General features: G+C 43.2%; 1 protein-coding gene across 4 annotated transcripts in view; it reads right to left on the bottom strand.

Annotated features, from left to right (window-relative positions):
• The window catches only part of CD226 (CD226 molecule), a 91,426-nt gene extending 66,997 nt beyond the window's left edge, over positions 1–24,429 (bottom strand). For 2 of the 4 annotated variants that reach the window (XM_049619634.1, XM_049619637.1), the window contains exons 1-4: positions 24,215–24,429; positions 16,605–16,818; positions 10,835–10,906; positions 10,242–10,580 (exon numbers count right to left, since the gene is read on the bottom strand). In XM_049619634.1, coding sequence (XP_049475591.1) covers positions 10,242–10,580; positions 10,835–10,880 — 385 coding nt within the window. In that variant the 5' untranslated portion in view covers positions 10,881–10,906; positions 16,605–16,818; positions 24,215–24,429. Of the gene's footprint in view, positions 1–10,241; positions 10,581–10,834; positions 10,974–16,604; positions 16,819–24,214 lie in introns of those variants that run through there. The other 2 variants (XM_049619636.1, XM_049619635.1) reach the window with 2 other exon arrangements.
• Positions 24,430–25,922: the final 1,493 nt, after the last annotated feature.

The following is a 25,922-nucleotide window of genomic DNA, read 5'->3' as shown; positions in this document are numbered from 1 at the left end:
TCAAACACAATGCCAGCAACTATAAATTTTTCCATCTCATTTAATGTTTATTCTTTTAGGAACCATTTCTAGGATTTAAGAAAAATAGAAGTAACATAGTATTTAACTGTTAAATAAATGTTCTTTATTTACTTATTTACATGAGCAACTGTGTTTCTTGTAATACCATAAAGAGATATTTTGAGACCTATGATGTCATAAGCCAATGGGACAGACATAATGGTCTCATCTGGGGACACACTCTAATGTCCCCAAGCTCTGTCTCAGAGATACTAGTTGAATTCCTTGGCTATTCTTCAGATGAAAAATGATATGCTTCCAATTGTAGCATCCAGTTTAAAAAGAAGTAAATGTACTCTATCCATTAGTGGAATGAATTAAGTGGATGACCTAAAACTTTCTGAAGGTTTGGGTTCTTTATATGCCAGGAAGGAAACTATCCTATACACAAAGAATACACACACACACACACACACACACACACACACACACACACTCCTTCCCTAAACTATTCTGGAGATGTCAGTGTTGGTAGCATGCAGCATTTCATGTTGCCTGCCAAGAAAGGGGACAAACATGATCTTAAGAGCTGGTCTGCTGAAATGAGAACATTACGTTTCTTAAGTATTCTCCCAGCTAAGTGGTGCACATAAATGCTCACAGAACTCATGCCCAGACTTCATTCGTATTGGCCACAATCATCATCCAACTAAAATCAGCAGGTATGACGCATGTGAGCTATTTACAGCACTATTAAATGTGAATATTACATATCAGAGCTCCATCCTTAGAAAGCTTTTTGTAAGAATCTTCAATGGGACAGGGGCCTTTCTCTCTGGGCACATTGTGAAGAAGACTGCTTTTGAAGATGTGAGTTGGTTAAATAGCTGAAGTCAGGGGAAATTTTCTCACAGTGAGATTTATTGGAATGTGAATGATCTCTCATGGGAAGTGCCAAAAGCCCCATCAGCTGAGTTATTTAATTAAAACTATGGTGGAGTAAGTGGAAGAGATATTGCCTGGGGGAGTAATTTTGCACTGATCCCTGAAGGATTGACTTGATAGTCTTAAAATTCTTAATGGTTTCAAAACCTTAAACGTCTTCACAAATTTTCTCCTAGGAAAGGAAAAGCCATCCTGCCTGCAACCCCCAATCCTATAAAACCAAACAAAAACAAAAACCTGCAACAGAGAGCATAGCTTGGAAACCCAGTGTTCTTTTCTCAATGCTCAAAAAAAAAGAAACAAAAAAACAAAACAAAACAAAAAACCTGGCACAGGTTAGCATTCGCTCACAGGGAAAGACAGAGGAGCCCCCAAGCCTCTGCTCAGTTCAGAGTTTTACTCTTCTTCCTTTTCCTGGACCTCTTTTCTTTTTGTTTTGTTTTTAAATATCTAAAAATCCAACATTTTTATCTTACGAGATGCAAAAATATCATTTTCCTCTCAGTCGGTACGTACTGTGATTTGTCAACGGGCAAATTCCCGTAAGGTCTCTTGGAAGGTTCACTGACACAAACCCGCTAATCCTAGAGAAGTTTCGGGGAGAAAGTGCTGGAGAACAAGGCTTGATTTCTATGGCCTTCAACCTTCGATGAGAGGAATTTTAAGAAAGAATACAGAAGCTGAGATGGTTCAGGGCAGGGGACGAGTCTCGACTGACATGTGTGGGCTGAGGGTGTTCCAGTTACTTGGACAGCTCTTACTCACACATGAACCACAGTCCCTGCCCGACACCGGCACCCACACCCACCGGCACCCACTCTGAAGAGGAAACGCGGTCCAGATACTGCAGTGGCACCGCCTTGGGCGCTGGGGAGCCAGCAGTGGTGGTAGACAGGGGAGAGCTGTCCAGATCGCTGGAAGTTAAAGAAGGGGAACCAGAGCCCTAAACAACCTCCACCTCCACTAATAAAGTCTTCGAGAGCCGCAGGGCAAAGTTGTTCCTAAACTTCAGCTGTAGCTCATTCCCTTCAGGCAGTTCAGCCAAATACCCACCCCTGCCCTACGGTCATCTTGGAAATAAAAATATCTACCCAAAGAAGGGTGGAGTTGATGTCATAAACAGCTGCGAAGATCACAGCCAGTTTCACTCCCCTGCTCTGGATTGCCTGAGTACATTTTCCAGTACGCCTAAAGTAAAAGTTTTCTTCTGGACGTTGCTACAGAGGACACGTGTCAAAGACCAGGCATACAGGGGCACCCGGGTGGCTCAGCCGGTTGAGTGCCCGACTCTTGATTTTGGCTCAGGTCATGATCCCAGGGTCATGGGATCGAGCGCCGTGTCAGGCTCTGTACTGAGCATGAAGCCTTGCTTGCGATTCTCTCTCCCCTTCCCCCTTCTCTCTGCCCTTCTCCCTCACTCGTGTGCTCTCTCACATGCTCTCACTCTCTCTCTAAGATAAAAATAAAATTAAAAGACTGGGCAGAGGAGGAGAGAGGCCTCTGCATTGAGATGGACAAACAGAAGACAGTGTTCTCACAAACCCCAAATGTGCGCCTGGGCCTGTGTCTTACACTTTTTCAGCCATTCAATTGTCAAATCTAATTGTTTATCAATCCAGCATTGTCTTGTTTTCAGGGTTTGGTTTTTCTTCCACCCTACCTTTCCCCCTACCCCTCTCTTTTTGATTTTTGATACAGAGCTTTTCCCCAGAAGCCCAAGTTGCATCGGATGGTGATATGTGCTCCCAAGCATGGTCTTCCCTGGCTTAACAAATGGAAAGAAAATCAACAAAAACAACGTCGGCATGGGTTCCGGTAAGTATTCCACTTTCAGATTCCCATTAATTTCACCCTTGAGAAGTTCAGTGACCATAACTTGCTTTTGCGAGTCTTAAAAATGTTCTTTATCATCTGCTTCTCTATGTTCTGTTTTATTTTATTTTATTTTATTTTATTTTATTTTATTTTATTAAGGAGGGAGATTTCTAAGCCTTTAAAATGTTTCTGTTTCATCAGTTGACTATTTCTTACAGGTACCATTAAATATATTTTTTTTCTTTCCTAAATGAAAAACTGCTGAAATGTAACAGTTTATAGAAACATTTTTTATTCCCTATATGTGTGTGTGTGTGTGTACATGTATCCAAGAAAACTTCCATAATTTATTTCTGAGCTTGTAAGAATGTACCTTGAGAGACTTCATGTCTTAATTCTTTAAGGAGTAGATTTGAAACTTTTTTTTTAATTTCTCCATCCCATTAAAAAAACAAAACAAAACCACCAGCTTCAAAGTGATAGACATGCATTTGATGGGCAAAGCTCTCTGGGAGAATTCACAGTCCACTCTAGGACAAAACATGCTGGCAAGCACTGGTGACCCTTGTCACAGGAGAGCAAGAAAGCCTCTCCTCCCGTGGCCTGCTCAGCCCTGTCTGGAACCTTCTTTGACAAGCAGAAGTAACCTTCAGACCAAGCCTTCCCTCTACCACTCTGCACCTGTCACTAATAAACAAGACAGTGCTGCTTTCATACATTTTCTTCCTGCCTCCTGAATTTGGGATCGATAAAACCAAAGCTGAAATCCAAGTGTGCAAATATCTTAGGATAGGCTATAAAATATAATTGCATCATATATGTAGGTTCCTAAGCCTTTCGAAGCATTAAGTCAACATGTGGAAATAAACCAAGCCACAAATTGTAAATCAGAATAAACTGTGCTAATTATTGATCAGAGTCGATCATGTTGGCTCAATTTGAAAGGTTTGGCTGTTACTGTTATTGTTGCTGGTATTGCTGTTAGAGTCTTTTTCAGAAAATGAAAACTACCTTGCAAAGTAGTCAAAGTAGAGCCAAAGATATCTATTTTGTAGATAATATTTAAAACAGTTTTCCTGAAATGTTATTCCTCCTACCTCCATGTTCAAATATTCTAACTTAACGCCTTCAAGGTTAACTTCAGATGCTCCCTTTTCAGGGACTCTATCCTGAATTTCCTGGCAAAAAGTAAATTCTATCTTCTGAACTACATTGGCACTCACTCTTTAATTTGCCAAACATAGCTTTTATCTCCCCTAGTACTCTGCATACTACTTAGAGCTAAGTTCCATGTCTTTCTGGCTTCTAAACCACAGACATTAACACAAGTATAGTAGGTTCTCAATAAAGACTTGATGTGTGAGCTGAGGAATAAATAAACTCAGTCCCACAAGTCAGCACACACATTCACACAAGCCAAGTCTGGGGCATTTCCCCTTTCCAGCTGTAAATAAAATTAAATCCTGACATCACCCCAACGTTAGAAAACAGACAAGTAGCCAGAGGAAAGATATATTGATGATGATTCTGGGTCGGCCTAAGGCCAATCAGAATAGAGGCTGGCACGGTCTTTAGAATCCCTCACATTAGGAATTTCTTGGTACTGCCATGGGTTCTGGAGTCCCCAGTATTAAAAGAGCCCCTTCTCCCCTCTAGCGCCGCTAGCCGAAACATTATGTGAGAATGCAAGACAAGTGTGGCTGTTCTGTCAGCTTCGAGGTCCTGAGTGGACACCTGGCCTTGAAGAGAGTAGAGACAGAGCCTTTGAAGACAGCGTGGGTGACACACAGGGAGTCTCCATAGCCCAGGAAAAAGTGTAACCCTTAAAAGGAGAGAGTAAGGCACATCTCTGTGCCCAAGTTGAGATAGGGGCTGGAGCGTGGGAAGTCAGAGTGAAAACCAGGGGATACAGCCAACACTAAGCACTAGAAAATGAACCCCGCCTATAAATGTGAACGAAGGCAGTTAAACCTGTGCTGTGCTTGCACAATAATTCACCTACCTGGCATCTCCCTTCTCCCTGCCCCTCCTTTCCTTCCTCTCCCCATGGCCGCTCTATTCTTAGCATGAATGCTTCCCCTCACTTCAACGTGGTCAGCCCTGAAAGCCATGGCAACCATTAGGACTTGCTTCAGTCACCGTCTTCTTCACAAGTGCCGGCTGAGCATCCAAATGACTCCAAAATTGGTATTTTCAATCCGAAGCTTCCTTCTGGTTTGCCATTCCATGATTTCAACTGTTAGCTGGTCACAGCCTACTTTACAACTCTGTGCATCTGAAACTAGACCTTTTCCCCCTCTTCCAAGCAAAGTCGGTCTCCTAATTCCCCATCTTTTTAAAGAAATGATTATTTTTCAGTCCCTCAATCATAAAAATTTGGAAACATTGTTTTCCCTCTTCCTGACCTCCATGCCAAATCAGAATGAGGATCTCCTCTGTAACTTAATTATCTTTGAACTGTTTAAAAATTGCAATCACATCCTTTTCTACTGTTTATATTAGAAATTCAATAGATATAAAGAAATTTCCAAAAAAATTTTTGAGAGAAGTGCGAAATAAAACACCTGTGTAAGAAAAACCTCTTAACTCTGAATTTTGAAGACCTGTGTGGCCCTTACCAGTTCTGCCCCTTGCTGTCCATGTTTTTGAGTTCTGCTTTTCCTTACAGCACTACCATGCATGTTTATATCTGTAAGTAACATTTTGTTCATTTTTGCATGTTTCTAAACTTTACAGGAAAGAAATCGTATCTTATGTAACTTGCTGTTACTTGCTTGTTTTTTCAACAAGATATTCCCAAGATTCATCTCCGTTGGTGAATTTAGTATAGTGATCATGCACTTTTTTTTGCTATTAAAATCACTGCCACTACAAACATTGCAGGCATCTCTCTTGTATGTGGACAATCCCTAGGACATCCAACAGAGTGAAATTATCAGATCATAGGACATGGGATTCTTTAGCTAATGTTGTATCATTTTCTGAAGTAGATGTGATAGTAAATTTCATGCGTTAATTTGTAGGGTGTTTTGGGATGAGATCAACGTTTAAATTGGTGAACTCTGAGTAAACAGATGCCCTTTTATAATGTGGGTGGGCATCATCCAATCAGTTGAAGGCCTGAATAGGACATAAAGACTCACTTCCCCAGGTAAGAGGGAAATCTCCAGCAGACTGCCTTCTGACTTCATCCATACTATTCTCTCTCCTGGTGCCCCAGCCTGCTGGCCCACCCTGCGGACTCCATCTTGCCAGTCTCCATAATCACAGGAGCCAATTCCATGTCAAAAAATCTCTATCTACATACGCATCCTGTCGGTTCTGTTTCTCAGGAGAACCTGAATATTACCAGCACTCATAATACAATAGATATACTAATTTACACTCCTACTGGTAATGGATAAGCGTTCCAATCAGTAGAATACTACTTGTTCACCTGACCTTACACTCCTCCCCTCCTAGAAGCTACAACTAACTTAATCTTGCAGGTGGTGAAAAAAAAAAAAAAAAAAAGAACTGGTTTATTATGTGTCTCCCTGTGAAAAATGTTCAGTAGCTTCCCATGGTCTACATTATAGAATGAAGTTCAGACTCCCTTAGGCACAGCAAGACCTGGGCTGACCAAACTTCCTGGGCTCTGCCTGACATTCTGCTGCTCCGGGGGCTTCAAGTCTCTTTTTCAACTTAGAACCTATGGGACAAAACCTTCCTTGGGACCCCAGCACATCACACGCTGAGCCCCTTTGCTGGTGTGGGCATCCCTGTTTCTTCTTCTAGCCTACGTCTCGCGGCAGTGAGGGGTGGCCAGCCCAGGGCGGGAGCAACCTCCCGCTGGGGCTCTGTGCTTGGTCAAACAGGTGCCTGCCCTCTTCCTACCTGGGTGTTCAACTCCCCCGGTGCCATCTCTGTGCTGTCAGCACTCCTAAGATACCCCCCTCTCCGTTTTTCCTCCTTCTCTCACCCGTCTCTCTCTCTTACAAAAAATCCTTCCAAGTCGTCAGGGCCCGGCACTTGATTCTTGAGCCTCCTCATCACCCTGCTGGACTCAAGCTCCTTCTCGTCTCATTCCTGGCACCTCACAGACATCAGCTGCTTCCACCTGATGCTCAGCAACCTCGAGGTGGTGAGTGACCTGGAGCCGCACTTTCTCCGGCTGCATGACGGGAACACACGACCTCTGCCATGGTGTCTCATGAGCATTAAAGGAGAGGGCATTTGTTTCCTACCCAGGAGGCACCCAATGAAAGTTAGGTGGTGGAATACTGGGGGAGGGCCACCCTCTGGGGGGGGGCATTTCCATAAATGTAACTACATTCTCTTGAACGGACCAGCGAGGCCAGAGACACACGGCGTGCAGCGATTTTCTGCTTGATCCCACCTCCACCACCAACTCTGCTGTGAAAGGCATGCCTTCGAAAGGTTACCTCCCCAGCCACCTCAGCATCTTTTCCCTTGAAGCAGTAAAATAAATACAGCCATTCTTACCATTAAATTCTCTAAGTCGGTTACCAGTTGAGAAATGCTGGTTGTGAAGTTAACACACATTTTAACACAGATTGGCATTAACAGTACCATTTATCCAGATAAGATGTCCAATTTGCTCTTCAGCTCTGGGCTGAAAGCCCCCGGTGGGGGCTGGGGCAGCAAGGATGTACCATGGTTGATGTCTCCTCATTGGAGGGCCCAGAGGGCTCCATGACCCCCCACACCATCATCTTCTGTCCTCTCACTACAACTTTATCCAGTGGGACACTACAAAGTCTGAGAACTTGGGCAGATATTAGACCTCACCACCTTTCAAGTCCTCGCCTGTAAAATCAAGGTTACGTCCACATCCAAGTGTGCAGTGGGGTTAAATGAGAAGATATCGGCCAAATTCCTCATAGACAGCAAGCGATCAGCAAAGAGAAGAAATTAGTATATATACAAAGCATGTGGTTCGGGGCGCCTGGGTGGCTCAGTTGGTTGGTTAAGCATCCGACTTCCACTCAGGTCATGATATCGAAGCTTGTGAGTTCAAGCCCCGCGTCAGGCTCTGTGCTGACAGCTCAGAGCCTGGAGCCTGCTTCCGGTTCTGTGTCTCCCTCTCTCTCTGCCCCTCCCCTGCTGCACTCTGTCTGTCTCTCTCAAAAATAGACAAACATTTAAAAAAAAATTTTTTTAAAGAAAGCATGTGGTTCAATTCCTTTATCCTTTTGAAGTTCTTACAACCTATTATACAAATTGGGATTTCTGTATTCCAAGTCCAACCTTGTATTGTTAGGTAGATCATCAACTCTCTCTTTATATTACACATGCGTGCAATACTTGTAGGTCCTGATACGATGTTAATAAAACACACACGGAAGACTTTAAGTACATATAAGGTTAACTTTAAAATACGGCTACTATATTTTTTAAATTCACTATCATTTTTAGTTTTAAAAAAATGAAGGGGCACCTGGGTGGCTCAGTCGGTTAAGCATCCGACTCTTGATTTCAGCTCAGGTCATGAATCTCATGATTCATGAGTTCAAGCCCCGTGTTGAGCTCCATGCTGATGGCCTGCTTGGGATTCTCTCTCTCTCTTTCCTTCCCCTGCTTGTGCTTCTCTCTCTCTCTCTCTCTCTCTCTCTCTCTCTCTCTCCCTTATTCTCTGAAATCTACTCTCTTAGGAAATGTCCAGTATTCAGTCCAATATTATTAACTGCCATCTTCATGGGCACCTTAGGTCTCTAGGTGGAGTTGTCCTACGTACCTGCAACTTGGTATCCTCTGACAACTGCTCCCTATTTCCCCACCTCCCCGTGCTTGGTGACCATTGTTCTACCTTTTTCTTTTTTAATGTTTATTTACTTTTGAGAGCAAGAGAGAGAGAGAGAGAGCAGGGAAGGGGCAGAGAGAGAGAGGGAGAGACAGAGGATCCGAAGCAGGCTCTGTGCTGACAGCAGTGAGCCCGATGCGGGGCTCGAACTCACAAACCCTGAGATCACGACCTGAGCCGAAGTCAGACACTTAACCGATTGAGCCACCCGGGCGCCTCTAGTCTACCTGTTTTGCATTGATTATTCCTTGACAGAAATTGGAATACCTGATCTGGGACCCTAACTGCAAAAGCTTGCCACACGCAGGGTGGGGGGATCCCATCTCGTTCTGGCCTCGGTGGCTCCAGCCGGGTACCCAGTAGCTCCCTTTCCTTTAAGAGTAGAGCTACTCCAACTCTCTCATTGCTCATCAAAAGTGGTGGATGCACTAAAAACTGGCTGGCAGGACTTCACACCTGACTGCTAAGCGAATGAGGAGTTCAGTGGTAAGTCTTTCACTAAAGAGATTTTGCTAATAGACACTCTGTAAGCTTCACTTGTGCACACAAAACCATTTTTAAGCTTAGCTACAGCTACAGAGAAAAAAAACTATCACATGGGAAATTTTCTTACCTTCCGACCATTTGCTATCCCTTACACAATATCATAAATTGGTCTTTTGTAATATGCATCCCTTAAAAAGAAAGCACTCTAGCAGATGTCACATAATGTGTTCTGCTGAATGTCCACTTGGGATACAATTTTAGAGGCCCCAGACAAGAAACACAGAGTTCCAAACTATTTCCTTCCCTAGACTATTGCTGGCATCTGAAAATTTCATAGTTATTTTGTATCAAAAACACAGGAAATAATCATAGTTACAATAATAATACCTACCATTCCCTGACTACCATAGGCCAAGTTCTTTAACCATATGAACCCTAAGGCATTCAACAAAGAGAATGGTATTATTAACTCAGTTTGCTATTCAGAAGCCTGAGATTCAGAGGGATCGAACAGCTAACATAAGGTCATATAGAAAGCAAAGGCTAGGAAACCCACGTTTTTCTCATATAGCACACCCAATCCATGTGGCTATTACTCGAAGGATCAACTCACCACGCACCAAACCACAGACCCTGACAGACACAGCAGAAAATATCCAAGAGATCGTTCGATTCTTTCTGAAACGACACTTCACCATTTCTGACGGGTCCTCTCTTGTGGAATTTGCATGAAGCTAAAAATGACGCCAGCGTATGAACTCTGCTCAGATTCACTAATAAGTCTAGATTTGGTGTTACAGAAAGGGTTTGAAGCCAGCTCGGAGTGCCTGGTGGAAGGAAGCCGCATCCCATTGCTGGAAAGACGTGCAGAAGGGGAGGTGCCCGGCTGCCGAACCCAAACGTTGCCAACATCAGTTAAATCTAGGCTTGAGCCATGGCTGAGACAGTACAAACCTGAGCTTTTCCCCGAATACACCCAAATCTGTGAGGTTTTATTCTACTCAGAAATGATAGCACATGAACAAAGATGAAATTAATTCACAGAATTTCTTTAGAGCAACGATATCATAAGATCTAGAAGTGAAATTGGAAAATACCATGAAAACATGATAAAGCATTTCATAGCTTCTACTTGGGCTTTAGGAATCAAATGCTGTAGATAGGTAAACGGGTAAATAAAATGTCCACTTACCTGATGCAACCACCCGGATCACCTTTTCCCAATGCCCATATGGGAAAGTATGAAGTAAACAGGAGTAGTAGCCAACATCAACCTCAGAGACATTATGGAAGGTCAGGGTCATATCATTAGCAGCCATGGTAGAATTTAAGAAGTAAACCCTATCAGCATAGGGTGTTCTTATAATCACACCATAGGCAGGGCTGAATATGGCTATGGACTCTCTGTCCGTGGTATTGATCTTGAACCACTCCATCTGGGTTAAGGTGTCCAGTGATGAGTACACACATTCTAGACTCATATTCTCAGCCAGTTTAACAGTCGTGTCCCAGAACATCTCTTCACATAGAGCTGAAACGCACAACATCACATTTATTCAGTTAGGCTTGATGATTAAAACACCAAATAGATCCCTAAAGCTTATTCTAAGCTTTCTAAGACCTAGCAAGATAGCAAATGGCTAACAGTTTCTAACTTAATTTGTAGGTTTCCTGAACCAAGTGAGAAATTATCTGAGCCGAATAAAGAGCATTATAAATTCTAAACATGCCATGCTATAAGACTAAAAAAGAAGTAAATTTTTTAAATGAAGACATTATCTTTACCTCTGTATATGTGAACAAGAGCCAAGAAGAAAGCAAGATAATCCATCTCTGGAAACCGTTTGGGAGACTGGTCTATTAAAAAAAAAAGACAATTTTTATAATGTTACAGGCAGAGGCCCAGCACGATACACTGCTTCCTTCCTCTCAGATATTATCACTAGTGTCTTCTTTTTCTGAAGTGTAACACAGGAAAAAGGTCTTAGCTTCAAAGTCAGGTTTGCTCTCGCACAAGGGATGAGCAGATTTGAATCACTTCTCTCTCGGGGAAATAGCTTATTTTCAAGCTTTTAATTTCTACAAAGATTCATTCATTGAACAAATCAGAGAGTGGCTGAGGGCTTTCTCTTTCCCAAACTCTGCTCTAGGCAATAAGGATACAACAGTAAATTAAAAAAAAAAAAAAAAAAAAAAAAAAAAAAAAAAAAGTCCTTGCCATCATGGAACTTACATTCTAGTGGGAGGAGACAGAAACTGAAATAAAAAAGTAGAATATGTAAGTTATAGGTGGTGAGTGCATGAGGGAAAACAAAGCAGGAAAGTGGGGATAAGCCAAGGCGGGTGGGAGTGTTACCCTTTAGACAGGAAGGCCCAGGAAGTCTTTACTGAGAACTTGACATTGGAGCAGAGACTGAGGGCAGGGGGAGGGGCCTCGGGCTCCAGAAGCTAGAAGGCTCCACCCGTGTGGACTGCTGCTGGGTTTGGCCTTCCCTTCACTTCTACCTCTTCTTTGACCTCGGGCATTTGCTTTGGAGGTGATGAAGGGACCACGGAAGGCCCTAAAGATACAAAAGTATCGTGGCTCAGGAGAGACACAAATCTACCACTGTGGGTGTTTTTTTTAACTTTTTATTTTCAAATCGTTATAGAGTCACAGTAATTTGCAAAGATAGTACAGAGAGGATCCAGGTAGGCTTGACCCAGTTTTCCCCAAGGGTTACATCTTATAGAATTCTGTACAATATCAAAATGTGACTGAGTTTTTAAGTTCATCATTGTTCCCTTCCCTTTCATGTAAAATATCAGTTTGGTTTCTTAAGGACTTGTTAGGAACCTATCATCCATGTCAGTATCAAAAAAAAAATGCAACTCCTCTCTATAATGAGAGGAGTTATATGAATGCATTTAGCCCTGATGAGGGTCAAAATAGAAGGTGGGTAAGAATTGGCAAGAAGGGGAAGCATGAATGAGTAAAGACCATGTTGCCTAAGGTCAACTCTGAACCTCTGGTTCAGTCCCAAAGTCTATCAGTAGGTGTCCACTGCTCAGCATGAGTATCTCACGTGGGAACTTTTTCAAGAAGCAAGAAATCAGCAGCACAAAACTCTGCTGAATACATATAGTACTGTGTACTGCCACCTTATATTTGCATAGCATTCTATTTGCCAAAACCTTTCACATCTACAGTATTATTTGCACCCATAACAGCTGTGCGATGAAGTCAGATGAGGTATCTCTGTTTTGCAAGTAATTAAAAAAAAGAAAAACCAATCTGTCCAAAATATTAGGGAGCTCTGCCAGGTACCCTGCTTAGACCCTGGAAATGCAAGTATGAGAAAGACTTGGTCTCTGCCCTCAAGTCACACAGTAATATATTGGCTCAGACAGATTGCAGAGGTAGTCTATTATAATAAAACCTGATAATTCTATAGAAGTCAAATTTGAACAAGTTTTATGACAGCCCAGAGAGGGAACAATTCATTCTAATAGATTCAGAAAGGTTTCATAGGAAAAAAAAAAAAAAATGCACCAGTTCTGGGCTTTCCAACCTCACACTTTATAAGTAGAGAAGGAGGAGAAGGAGATAAAGGTGTGACAACATAGGACATTTTCAGGAAATAGTGTGACTGTGGTCTAGGGGGTGGGAAAGGGACAAAAACTATGTCAGGTCTAGATTGAACGTATCTTGGACACCCAGGGAGGAGTTCAAACCTGGCCATCAGAAGCCACGGCATCCAGCTTACATCTGTAACTCCAGCACCAAGCACAGTCCCTGGGACGCATGTCTAGGGCATAAATAATCACAACTCTGACAGCAACACAGAGTCACTAAATATCTTGTAGAGGGAAGTGATGTGGACAGTTTTGCATTTTTGAAAGATAGCCCGGATGCCTGTGGAGAATGGATTGAGATGGCAAGAGCATTGAGGATTTATATCTGAGTCAAGAAAATTAATTCCATCTATCAAATATTAATTACAGAACTTCCTCTTGATAGGTACTGACAGAAAATAAAGCTATAAAACCTAAGTTAGACCCAGTCCCGAGAATTCCCGAAGCCCTCAAGAAAGTGTCCTCCTAACCGCTCCCCTGTTGCACCCACCAAGTGCTGCCACAGACCTGTGTCCCTTCACACACACACACAGTACCTAGAATGATCTCGCGACAGACACTGCATGGTCTATCCCATTCAAAATACTTAGTATCTCTTACTATTAATAACGTGAAAAGACAACCTAAAGAATGGGAAAAAATTTCTGCAAATCATACTTCTGATGAGGGTCTAGGATCCAGAATATATAAAAGACTCTTACAACTCAACAACAAAAAGACAAAGAACCCAATTTAAGAACGGGCAAAAACTTGAATACACATTTCTCCAAAGAGGATACAGAAGCGGACGACAAACACATGAAAAGATGCTCAGCGTCACAAGTCATTAGAAAAATGCAGATGAAAACCGCAGAGGTACCACATTCCACCCACTAGGATGGTTATAATCAAAACTAAGGAAAATAACAGTGTCGGCAAGGATGTAGAGCGGTGAGCTCCCCGTGCACAGCTGGTAGGCATGTAAAATGGCGCAGCTGCCGTGGAAAACAGTTTGCCTGTTCCTCAAAAAGTTAAAACACAATAACCGTATGACCCAGCAATTTCACGCCTGGGTTTATGCCCCCCAAAAAACAGAAAACAAGTACCCAAATACTTGTACACCAAACTTCATAGCAACTCTATTCACAAAAGCCGGAAAGTGGAAACGACCCAAATGTCCTGCAACAGAAGAATGGATAAGCTAATTGTGGTATATCCACACAATGGAATATTACCCAGTCATGAAAAGGAATGAAATACTGATTCCTGTTGTGACATGAATGAACCTTGAGAACATCATGCTAAGTGAAAGAAGGCAGATACAAAGAGGCTCAAATTACAAGATTACATTTATATAAAATACCCAGAATAGGTAAATTTGTAAAGAAAGAAACCAGATTGATGGTTGTCTGGGGCTTAAAGGAGAGGAAATGGGGAGTGACGGCATAAGGTATGGGGTTTTCTTCAGGGATGATAAAAATGTGTTAGAACTTGATAAAGACAGTATTTGCAGCACATGGTGAATGTACTAAATGCCACTCAATTGTGCCCTTAAATTTTAGGATGTACGGATTTCACTTCAATAAGAACAGCAAGAATCCAGATTCACCTCAGGTCTTTCCAGTTACAGAAACCACCACATTTTGCTGTTGGCCTTGCATTCATTGATATCACATGGCCCCTCAACCACCCTGGGCCACAAACGCGCACTGAGCCTCACGGGACATGCTGAGAATAGAGCCCTGTCGCACACCTGTGCCACAACTTTCCAACAGATGGAAATAGATGATACAGAATGCAGTCCAGTTGTCAGATATGTGATTTATGATGTAAGGAATCACTAAGTGCTTATTAACCAAATGTCAAAACATTATTTGTATTAATGCTATATATATACACATACACATACATACATGGTGTGTGTGTGGTCAGGATTGGGTAAGGTTAGTACAGGAGCAGGTAGAGAGGTAAGAGGGACAAAGGGACACAGCAGATGTGTTCAACAACCTACTGACCGGGGATCCTACAAGACATTAGATGTAACATAGCATCATCCACTCTCACGGGCTCCTACAACCCTCAGTGAATTCCATCCCCACCCACCCCCTGCCCCCCGGCAGCAAAGAATCAGGGCTTTGGGAGCATTAGGAGAAAAGGGGGATGAACTGACAATAGCCTGCAGTAACCCCTTCATTCCCAAGGCGTCCAAAGCCAACTTGGTCAAGAGGCAGAGAGAGCGGACGGGCGCTTGCACTCTGAGGTGACTAAAGTCGGGGGACCCGGAGGCTACAGATCCGAATGAAAGGCGCCGAAAGACCTGTGGCCGAGTTCGGCCGTTACAAGCTGGCTAAGGACGAGCCCTATTCATCAGCATCTAACCAAAGACAAATAGAGACTGTGCTTGAGCTATTTTTGTGGTGTAGCGAGCCATTTTTTGCATGATTTATGAAGGAATTTTGGCTTGAGGTTTTCTTTCTAATAGAGCTGTTCTGTACAAAAGAGCTTCATCCTCAAGGAAGTCATTAATCAAAATATTACCAGATTCCTCCCCTGTCGCACATGTCCCAGCTAACCACATAAGTATGAGTTCATCTCACAAGTCCGCCTTCCACTGCATGCTCCTGGGTGACCCGGGCGGGGTGACCACCTTCAGATAATGTGGTTTCCTTCTCTCGGGCTGTCGACACGGGCAGACGCTTCTCTGTCTCCGCAGCCTCGTTGCTTCCGCCATCTGCAGTATGTTCTGCTTTCGCCGACGTCTGTGCCTTTTCTGATCATTGGGAGGATTCTAGTCTCTCCTCAACTCCCCACGCAGGTAACCCACCCCATCTCCTGCAGGAACACCTGACGTGGGTGGCGGGGAAGCCGCTCCCCTCTGCTGTCGTTCCACACTTGCTTGGACACCTACTGACAATGCTGGAGAGCAAGGGGTCTGCCCAACACAAAGCCTGTGCTAGACTTTGAGAAGAAGGGACTGAGGCTCAGAAGAGTTTTGAGCGTGTGGGGTCCTTTGCTCCCACCCTTTTGTTCCCGGATGTGAGGTTTGTGCATCTCTGGCTGAGACGTTGGGATGTTCTTGTTGTCGGGAGGCCCAGAGTGCCGACAAGACTTCGACAGGAGTGTTGTAGTCTAGGGCTCCGCTCCCTGCCTCAAAGCGTCTCCGTAAGAGAATCTTTCCAACAAGGGACGCGTGGCTTCCCTCAGCCCACCATGCCCTTAGGACTTCGGCAAGTCACAGAGCCGCCCCAGGAGTTAGTCACTGTCGAGGGACCGTCTGTTAAGGACTCACTTCCATTCAAAGCAGAGACCTCAGGTTGCCTTCAGTAGAGAACTTCCAGGGCAGGGTTCTGCCGACTATGGCTCAGGGGCTGAGTCCAGCCTACTGTCTGACCTTTATCAATAGTCTGGTTGGACTTGGCCTTGCTCACTTGCTTAAACATCGCCCATGGCCGTTTTTGCGCTCTGATGAGTAGCTGCAAAGAGACCGCGTGGCCTACGAAGCTGAAAATAGTAACTATGTGACCCTTGACGGAACAAGTTCACCAACCCCTACCGAGGGTAATAAATACTTAGAGAGCAGCATTGATTGCTTAAGTTCATCCTTGCTTAGTCTTGCTTGAAGGAAGGAAGGTTAAGCCCAATGGTGCAGACACTGGTAAAAGTAGCTCACTTTTCTGATTCTCAAGAACCATGCTATCAGAACCTACTACAAATGCAATTCTTCTAGAAACACACTGAGAGAAAGGACCTCAATGACTCCCTCGTCCTGCACTGTGCCCATCATTGAATTTACAGGTTCATGGAGCATCAGCCATCCAGCCAATTACAGCTTTTTCCGTAGCTCCTTTCCTGACGAAGCTACTTACATCATGTCACCCACGGCCTCCGTTCTGCTGCACAAGATTAACTTTGAAAGTGTGAACTCGGCCACAGAGACTCTTGTTTCTAGGAGGTTACTTACCTTGAGATGTGAGTTCTGCTCGCTCTAACTCTCCTTTCCCGACGTGTCTCTGGTTAAGGGCTTCCTGTTTGTCATGCCCTCCTTGCCTCACCCCTGCTCTCCACTGGCAGTCTGCTGCTCTCCTCCGTGGTGGGCACTGGAGTAACAGCTGGGGCTCTGTCCCTGGGCCCAGAGCTCTTGGCCTCTTCTCTCCACCAAACTCCTTCAGGTGCGGCTGAAGCAAAGCATTAATTATCTCACCAAGCAGTGCTTTTTGAAGGATTAAAACTAGCCAAGAAGTGCACCTGCTTCCGGAAGCATCTTTACCATTGTAGCTCTTCAGGTTGACTCCACACTCGGGTGGAGTTCTGTCCTTCTCCTCCCCACCCCCCTAAAATTCTACCGTGGGGAACGATGTGTTTCTCATCCTCTGTTCTAACCTGAAACTACACACGAAAACTTTCAGTTAATTACTTTGCCTTTTCTTCCCCATTTGTTTTCCTGCCAATCAAAGCACTTCATATTCAGAAGCCTCTGAAGTGCAGGAGGCTTCTTATCGCTGCCCCTATCTAGGTGTGTTTCCATCCTACCTTCTAGATACTCTTTTTGGTTTTGTGTTTGAATCTCCCACTCTGACACAGGAACCGCACAAGTTGGCATTTGCTAACAACTCTTCCTGCAAGTTTAGCAGCTTCTCTGTCTTCAAAATGCAATTGGTTCTAAGTTGTTCCAGAGGGAAACGGGGTGAGTTTTATTTGCTCTTCTGATTTGCTAAGTGATGGAGATTTCCTGTTGGTTAAACCACCACGAGGGACTGTGGTTGGACTGGAGTTCGTGTAATTCCCAGAAATACTGGGCAGGGAGGCTGGCGTCTGCAGAGGAAAAGGCACTCCTGGGGGCCAGCCAGCCCCGCACGTCTCCCTGTGCATCACACATGCAGGTCTGGCCTCTTCTGTGGACCACACGCATGTCTGAAAGCATGGAAGAAGAAAATACAGCTGCCTGTCATTGCACAAATGATGTTTGAGCGTGTACTGTGGGACAGATGAATCCCTCTAAAACACCCGACTCGTGTCACTCTCTTGGATACCTCACCATCCTCAAAAGAATATCCAAACTTCTTACTGACTTACCAGGCTGGATAAGATTGATCTCTATCATCTTTCCAACCTCATGTCTTATACTTCACTCACCCCCATCCTCCACTCCAGACCCACCTAGTATCGTACATTTTGGGGAACACCTTCTGACAGGGCAGGGGCTTTGCACATGGGGTACCTTTGCTTTGACTTCTCTTACCCCCTCCCACAGGGAGGCCTCAGCTCAGACATCCCTTACGGGGTTGCCCATGCCGGGGTAAGTCCTCCTTCTGTGAGTTCACAGATAATCCTTACTGAATCACTCATCACATCCTTTGTAACTGTCCATTTATTTGCTGCATTTCTTCTGAGAGCCTAATAAGGCCCTTCAAGTTGAGGATGAGGTGTTGTTGAGCCTATCCATTGAGCCTTGCATGGTGCCTGGCACATATCTGTTAGATCAATATTTGTTGAAAGCAGGTGAAGCAATGGACTCTACCTGTGAAATTTCATAGTAGGTGGTCTCTACACTGATCACAATCCAGAAGCCATCCTGTTTCCAGTGTGTGGTCTTTTCTTTTGCCTCATCTATTTCTCCAATTAATAAGACAAAAAGAAGCCTTGATCCAAAGGGCACAAAGACGTTCGCAGGACAAACTCAAAGATAAATGTTCCCGACTGGGGCCAACTCTTTCTCAAAATGATTCAATGGGCCCTGAACGGAACCTCAAACCTATCAGCTAAAACAGTCACTGTCTACCCAAATGATTCACATCACACCGAATGTCAGAGCTCACTGCAACATTGGACGCCACTTACACGTATGGGCTTGAAAACTGGTTTTGCCTACACCCAGACATATAAATCCAGATTTATACAGGCTAGGTACTTTTCCTAAATTTCTCTATCTTTTATAATTACTTCCTAATTCATCACCCACATGCAAACACGCACACACCGTCATCATCACCAGCATCATTATCACCATCATCATCCTCACTTTCACCCATATCCCGTCATAAAGTTATTGCTATTATTAAGAAAGTAAAAATGGAGGCAGCTTTTCTTGTTTCTCTGTAGGGTCCATCACTTCTGGTTTCTTTATCCTTCTTGGGGCTCTTGGAATTTTGTAATATAAAGAACCTAAGAATTAGCCTTGTATCTGCTCCTGGGGTATATAGGCATCCCAGTATCTTGGCGCCAGGAATGCAATATTGCCCTCCTTGACGTGAAGCTACATAATCTTACTAAGCAATTAGGGGAGATGTTAAAAGACCACATGACCAACAGTGAATCCCAAAATAAGCAATAAAAACATCCTGGGACAAACGAAACTGCTTACACCTCCAGAGAACACCTGTCCTAAGTGTTCCAACCAGGAGAACAAATGGAGGTGAAGACAGGGCAAATTTGTGGGACAGAATGAAGATTATCTACCGCTCACAGAGATGAACAAAATTCCTCCCTGCAGTGTTTTCTAGTGACCCTTATTAAGGAGCTTTCAACAGTTTAAGAGTAAAAATACTCTTTAACATTACCATTTGTTGACAGAAATAGGAAACACAGCTAAAGTCATCACATCACTGGATGGAGTATTACATTAACTACCTCCTGCCTGTCTGAGGTCACCAGGGCGCCAACTCATTATTCTAACACATGGTAAGTAAAGGGAAAAGCAAGCGTTTATCCTTCTTTTCCTGCACAAATTGCATTTCAGGGCGACCTAAGTTTCTTTTTATAGAAAAATGTCAGCTACTAAGTGGAAAAAACAATAACAGATATTATTTTTAATTGCTATTTTGTCACTCCTATTAAAATAATAGATTGTGACAATTGTTACTGGATACTAAAGCCATTAGGTGAAAAGTTAATGGGAACCTTTTATAATAAAATATACTGATGATTAATAATACCTGATCAACCCTAACCTCACTAAAGTGGTATAACCAGATAGATAGCAGGGGATTTGGGGATAAAGCAAGAAGAAAACAGCACCACCTGAAAAGATGTCTCACCAAAGCAACTGAACCTGAATCCAGCCCAGCATCTAGAAGGAGCTAGTAGTGTCTAGGAAATACAGGGAAGAGAAGAATGAGTTAAAAGCACCATGAGGAAGCAAGAGATACTACAGAACAATGTCTTGGGTTCTCAATAAACAAATGGCAATTATGATTAACATAAGAAAATATAACTTAATCCAGCAAATGCCAAAAGGTGCTTGATAGCTTTAAATATCCTTTCCTGATTAAAAACAAAACAAAACAAAGCAAAACTCAGAGCAGTTTTAGAATTTAATTAACATAATAAGGAAAACTGGTTAGAAACTAATGCCAGACTTGATGGTAAAACCCTAGAAGCAGCTCAGTTCAATTCCTAAGTACGACAAGAATGACCACTGTCACTGCCAATATCTAACATTGTCCTGGAAGTTCCAACTGATATTATAGGTTGAAAAAAAAAGAATAAGAATTGTAAGTACTGAGGAATTATTTTGACTTTATTATTACTTGTAGATGGTCAACCTAGAGAATACAAAAGAATCAAATAAAAACTGATAAAACAATAAATAAAGGGTCTAGCAAAATCGTTTTATAAGACTCAACACCTTTATTTTGTCTAGCAAAAAGTACACATATATGTACATATGTATGTATATGTGTGTGTGTATATATATATATATATATATATATATGTGAGTGTGCCTCAAGAATACGTAGCAATTATACAAAATGTATATATCATATCTAATGAAGTAACATAAGTCTTGAATAAAAGATAATATATTATGTTCCTGTATAACGAGATCCAATTTGGGGAAAACACATTGAAAAAAAAAATGTTAATTAACCTGAAGTTTTCTAATCTCTTCCATCTCTGAGTAGGTCAGTCTGTGAAAGACTTCATGAGGTTCTTGCTGACCCCACTCTACAAGAGATTGTGGAGGCCGTGGAGGCAGTGAGGTGCTTTTCCTCAGCATCTAGCATGGTCTGTGTGTATGAGTGTTCACAGAATAAAGGTGATCTTGATGAGCAAAAGCTTTAAATGCATAAGAGCAAATTGCATTTTTAGCAATAAGAAAAATGAAGCAAGGCACTTTGCATACCAGGTATTAAAATGTATGATAAAGCTTACAATGTTAAAACAAAGTGTTTTATCCTATAAGAATTGATAGTTCGAAAGCAGACCCAAAGAATGACAGATTTTCAGGGGTAGAGATTCGAATGTGACTAGACGAACGAAGAACACTGATGCCGTGAAACGGTGGCTGAATGCACGGTCCTGGCCAAATGCTGGGAAGCTAAGAAAATCTGAGAGAATTTTCCCCTTGGGGCCTTGTTGGGCCAACACCCTCCTCCACACCTCCTCTAACGCCCTATATTTCTCCAGTGGATTAATCGCCTGTGGGCCATGAGTTCATCATGGTCTACACATTGGAAAATCTCCCCCCTTTACCTCTCCAATGAGAAGACATTATTGCCATGATCATAAATGGCAGTCACGTCAAACCATAAGACAATGGAAAATAAGGAAAATGTGTTCACCAACATAGATCCTGGGAATAAGGCAGATGCCACTAACAAACCCAGAAACACAACACTCTGCAAGGCATCCCAATGAGCACCTCTAGCCAAAGACTCTGTCACTGGAGAATGTTGGTACTTATTCAACTAGAACAAATGGCATGCTTGCATTTATACAAATGTTAGGAATTAAAGGTGTTGCTGACCTAAAAAATAAATACGGCTTAGTGACCTTATGTGGCCCAGATGGCCAATCTGAATGGAAACCAGGGTCCCTTCAACGATTTCAAAACAAGTTTACCTCTACAGGACAGGAGGGAATCTGTTACGTTCCTGTATTTGGCCACATTACAGGAAGACTATCTGTAGAAACCACGTCGCCAGTCTAATACAATCAGGCTTGAAATAAGAAGCAGTAAATCATACATACCACAAATACAGAACTTTTTCATCTGAATTCTCTCCTGCTAAAGAGTGAGTTAGTGAAAGAAGTAATTATATCTGTGGCAGAAAGTCAGCTTGCCCAAGAAGCCAGAGGAAGCCTCATTCAGGAAGAATATCGAGAGTACTACCAAGCAAAGGAAGAGGCCCGTACATACTTCTGGAAAAGAAGAAGCCTCACTCTCTTGGATGCTTCAGATAATTACAGAATATAAAATACTCTCTTCCTTAAACTGGCTTTGTCTCCTGTGAATGCTTTGCCTTCTTTTCAACATTAACATCTAATTTCCTATGTCACCCAGTGTTCCAGTTGATGAGGATTGTGTAGATATTTCATGTATGTGTAAAAATGTTTTCTCATAATTAATTAAAGTTGCATTAAGTAAAGTGTAATTAGGTCACATGGCAAAAGATTTTTCAGCAATGAACAGAGAGTGAATAGTTGCTCTGTAAGTCATGCTGTCAAGCCTCTTTCTTATAAACCCGGAGTTAATTGCAGGTTAAAAAAAGAAGCACAGGTTTTCAGCATACAATAACGACGACATTTCAGTTCATCCGAGAAAGAATGGATTGTCTACCAGATGGTATTAGAGAAACTGACTTACCAGTGGGAAAAGCTGAAGTCAGCTCCTTATAGACTTTGGTCCTTCCCTGGGCTGCACAACCTGTATACACCCACTTGAGAGGCCTACAGCTTGCATCTGGGTATAGGACCTACGCTCTGCCAACTACATTTATACCCTAAGAACTCAAATTTGGGGCACCTGGGTGGCTCAGTCAGCTAACCATGGGACTCTTGATTTCTGCTCAGGTCATGATCTCACAGTTCATGGGTTTGAGCCCTATGGTTTCTTCCTACTCGTTCGGGGCTGTGCATGAAGCCTGCTTGGGATTCTCCCTTTCTCTCTCTCTCTCTCTCCCTTTGTTCTTCCCCTGCTTGTGTGCATGCATCTGTGTGCACATGTGTGCGTGTGCACATACAATTTCTCTCTCTCAAAATATAAAAATAAAAAGAATTCCAATCTGAAGCCTGGGGAGTTGCAACAAGAAAGCACCAGGGCTACGAGGTCCATTCTGGCCCGAGGTCTGCAGGCTCAGGGCCCCAGCAATCCAGAGCCAGCTGCACACAGTGGAGCGGGTGTGCTGGTGTGCACACTAGCAGGGAACAGGGCCCCAGCCCAAGCATCGGCTGCAGGGATGGAGGTGCTCACCAGGTCTGGTGGGTGGCCCTGGAGGAAGTGCGGTAAGCCCAGGGGCTCTCAGCAAGCTTCTCCCCCGCCCCATTCATTCTGCAGCCTACTCTGAGCCCTCTACCCTTTCAGTAAGTTGCTTCCTTCTCAACTTAGAAGGAAGTCCTTGGGGAAGTTACAACTAAGAACCCTGATCAATTTGCTCACCTGTTACAGCAGAATACATTTCAAATCTATTAATAATTTGAATAAGAAAATTATTCTAGGGGTGCCTGGGTGGGTCAGTCAGGTGACTGACTCTTGATTTCAGTCATGATCTCATGGTTCCTGAGTTGAGCCCCATGTCGGTTCTGCACTGAGAGAATGGAGCCTGCTTGGGATTCTCTTTCCCACTCTCTGCACCTCTCTGGCTTGTGCACTCGTTCTCTCTCTCTCTCTCTCTCTCTCTCTCTCAAAAATAAATAAATAAATAAATAAATAAATAAGAAAAAGAAAGAAAAATATTCTAAAAATTAGAGGATATATTTTATAAGCCTGAGGACAGAGATGGATTCTTGAGTTGGACATCACACACATACATATAAAATACATTAAGATACATACATATTAAGGTGTATATATCTTATACCAAAGTCAGGGAAACTTTTTCTACATAAAAATTTACAACTCCGACATGGTAAACATTATACACTAATGAGACACAACAGTAATATTTTCTAAGTGTAAAGTGCTTAAATATTAGCGACCAAGAAAATCCCACAAATACCCATAGAAAAACAGGCAATAGACATTAAACATCAATGCATACAAGAGCAGATACAAACAGAAAAATGTAAAAAAGTATTTAATCTCACCAGTTATGATCAACAAACAGTAAAACAATGGCATACTAATTTTTGCACATCACATGTGCAAACATAAATGAAGAGAACGATAGTGACCGTTGTTAACAAGGGTGAGAGGAAACACTGATAGCCAGATGCTGTTGGGTCAGTGTAAACGGGTAAGCATTTTCTATAGGCAAGAGTTAAGCAGCATATATAAAAAATTTGACTTGTTAAATCCTCTGACCCAGCCAAGCTTCCTCAAGATATTTATCCTAAGGATGAAAAAATTCAGCCAATCTAGCAAAGATCTGGCTTTTAAATGTACAAGTGTTTATTGTAGCATTATTTTTCTTAATATAAGTTGAGAAACATCAATATTACCATCTCCAGCAGACTGGTTCAGTTAATGAACTGTGGTGACTCCATAGGAGGGACACTGCTGCTCTCCCATGGCTATCCAGATCTATATTCCGACATGTAAAATACCTATGGTATCCTAAGTAGAGAACTTTTTTCAACACACATACGCCCATAAAAAGAAGCCAATAAATGAGTCATTCTGAAAAACGGTACCTGGAGTAAGAGCGTGCACCGTGCTTCTCAGCTGGTTTTAGCACCAGCAGGGGCTCAGCGGGCTGAACTCGGGGCTCCTTTGTCTACTGTCCTCTATCTTCCTGCTTCATTTATATCCTTCCCTCTGCTGACGGTCTCAAGATTTCAAGGAAATAAATACTTACACGAACATTTTCAGGACTCCTGACCTCAAGCATTAGAGCCTGCTAACAACCAAGTTCCTCTTTGGGAATCTAAGTGACCCCAGGAAGTGGCAGACAGCCATGCTCCGTGGATGGACAAGGACTTGTACGATCTACTATCTCTGCCCTCCAGCCATCCGGACAGACTCCATTCCTTTCTCCTCTATTTCCTATTTGATAACATTCTCTCTGCATTACGGTTAGTGAGAGAGCGTGAGAATTACCCCCATTAACAAAAGAGTATGGGCTTTGCAGAGGACTTGCGTTCAAACCCCAATCCATCCTGGACTAGCTGCGGGGCCCACAGTCACAAGCACGTTGGTGGCAGCACAGACTGCCGAGCCTCAGTGGGACACCCAGACAGGCAAACAAACACCAACCTCGTGTTACAGGGCCAAGTGCACCCCACCCTTAGCGGGGCCCAACTGGGGCCCCTCCAAGACACGAAGTGTTGAAAAGCTTGTTTGGCTTCTTGCACTGTTGGTATCAGCTACATCCAAACTCATTTAAAGGAATTTCAACTTTCCCAAACAGCGCAAAACATATATGTGCCTAAATTAAAATAGATACTTGCTGGATATTTCTGTTGCAAATTTCTAACTTTTCTTATTGTCATGATAGCTGTCCCCTGCATTGCTGGTGCCCCGAGGACAGTTTTGTCTGTAGTTGGGTAATGTAGCTTATATTTGAGCTGTTTAGTTAGCATTTTCAGCACAATCATTGTCCCCTTAGTTCGTCACCATCACAGGGTCCTGGATAAGGGAAGGTCTCCTGCCTTGGCCACACAATACACCACAGTTTCTGGAATTGGAACCAGGAGCAGATATAGTTTAATGTGGATGGGACTGCACCTCTCAGGCTCCCTGGATGTCTCCAACATACAGCTTATCAATAGCCTTCCATTTCACTTTCCAGTGTCTTAGTTTGGATGATAAACTCTATGTTCATCCGGAAAGCCACCCTAGTTGGCTGTGGGTTTAAAGTCTCATGTCCCGGATCGCTTCAGTCTTGGACAAGCTGGTTACCATTGACCCAGCAGTGACCAAGATCACCAAGTGCGAGAGCTCCCAGGTGCTGGGGCTGGGTCTAGCCCACCATCGCTCCTGGTCAGCTCACTTGGGAAGCTGTGTTGTCTTTTTTACTCAGCCCTCAATGAGGATTACCCCTACCCATCAGAAAGCTTCTGACCCTGCTGACTCTCAAAGGGGCAGGGCTAGAGTCGCCATCCCCTTCTTCCTGGTCCATGTGGCCTCTTTGAAAGGTTGAAAACCCTGTCCCCGAGGCCACCAGGTTCTGTGAAGGGCAGGCTAGGTAAGCCAGACTGACAGTCCTTCCATTCTTTTACCTCAGAGCAATGGGAACCTCCCCGCTTTATGCATACCCACTCTAAGGAGGTAAGCAGTGATCATTCTGGAAGCAAAATGATGTCCTGGGGTGGCCCTCTCTTTCATCCTCTAGATAAAGAAGAAGCCATCTCCTTTTTCAAAATGAGCAGATGAACCAGCATATAAATAAATACTTCACAT

The sequence above is a fragment of the Panthera uncia genome (assembly GCF_023721935.1).
Source record: "Panthera uncia isolate 11264 chromosome D3 unlocalized genomic scaffold, Puncia_PCG_1.0 HiC_scaffold_8, whole genome shotgun sequence".
NCBI lineage: Eukaryota > Metazoa > Chordata > Mammalia > Carnivora > Felidae > Panthera > Panthera uncia.
The sequence above is the reverse complement of the archived record's forward strand: the minus strand, read 5'-3'. Positions and strand labels throughout refer to the sequence as shown.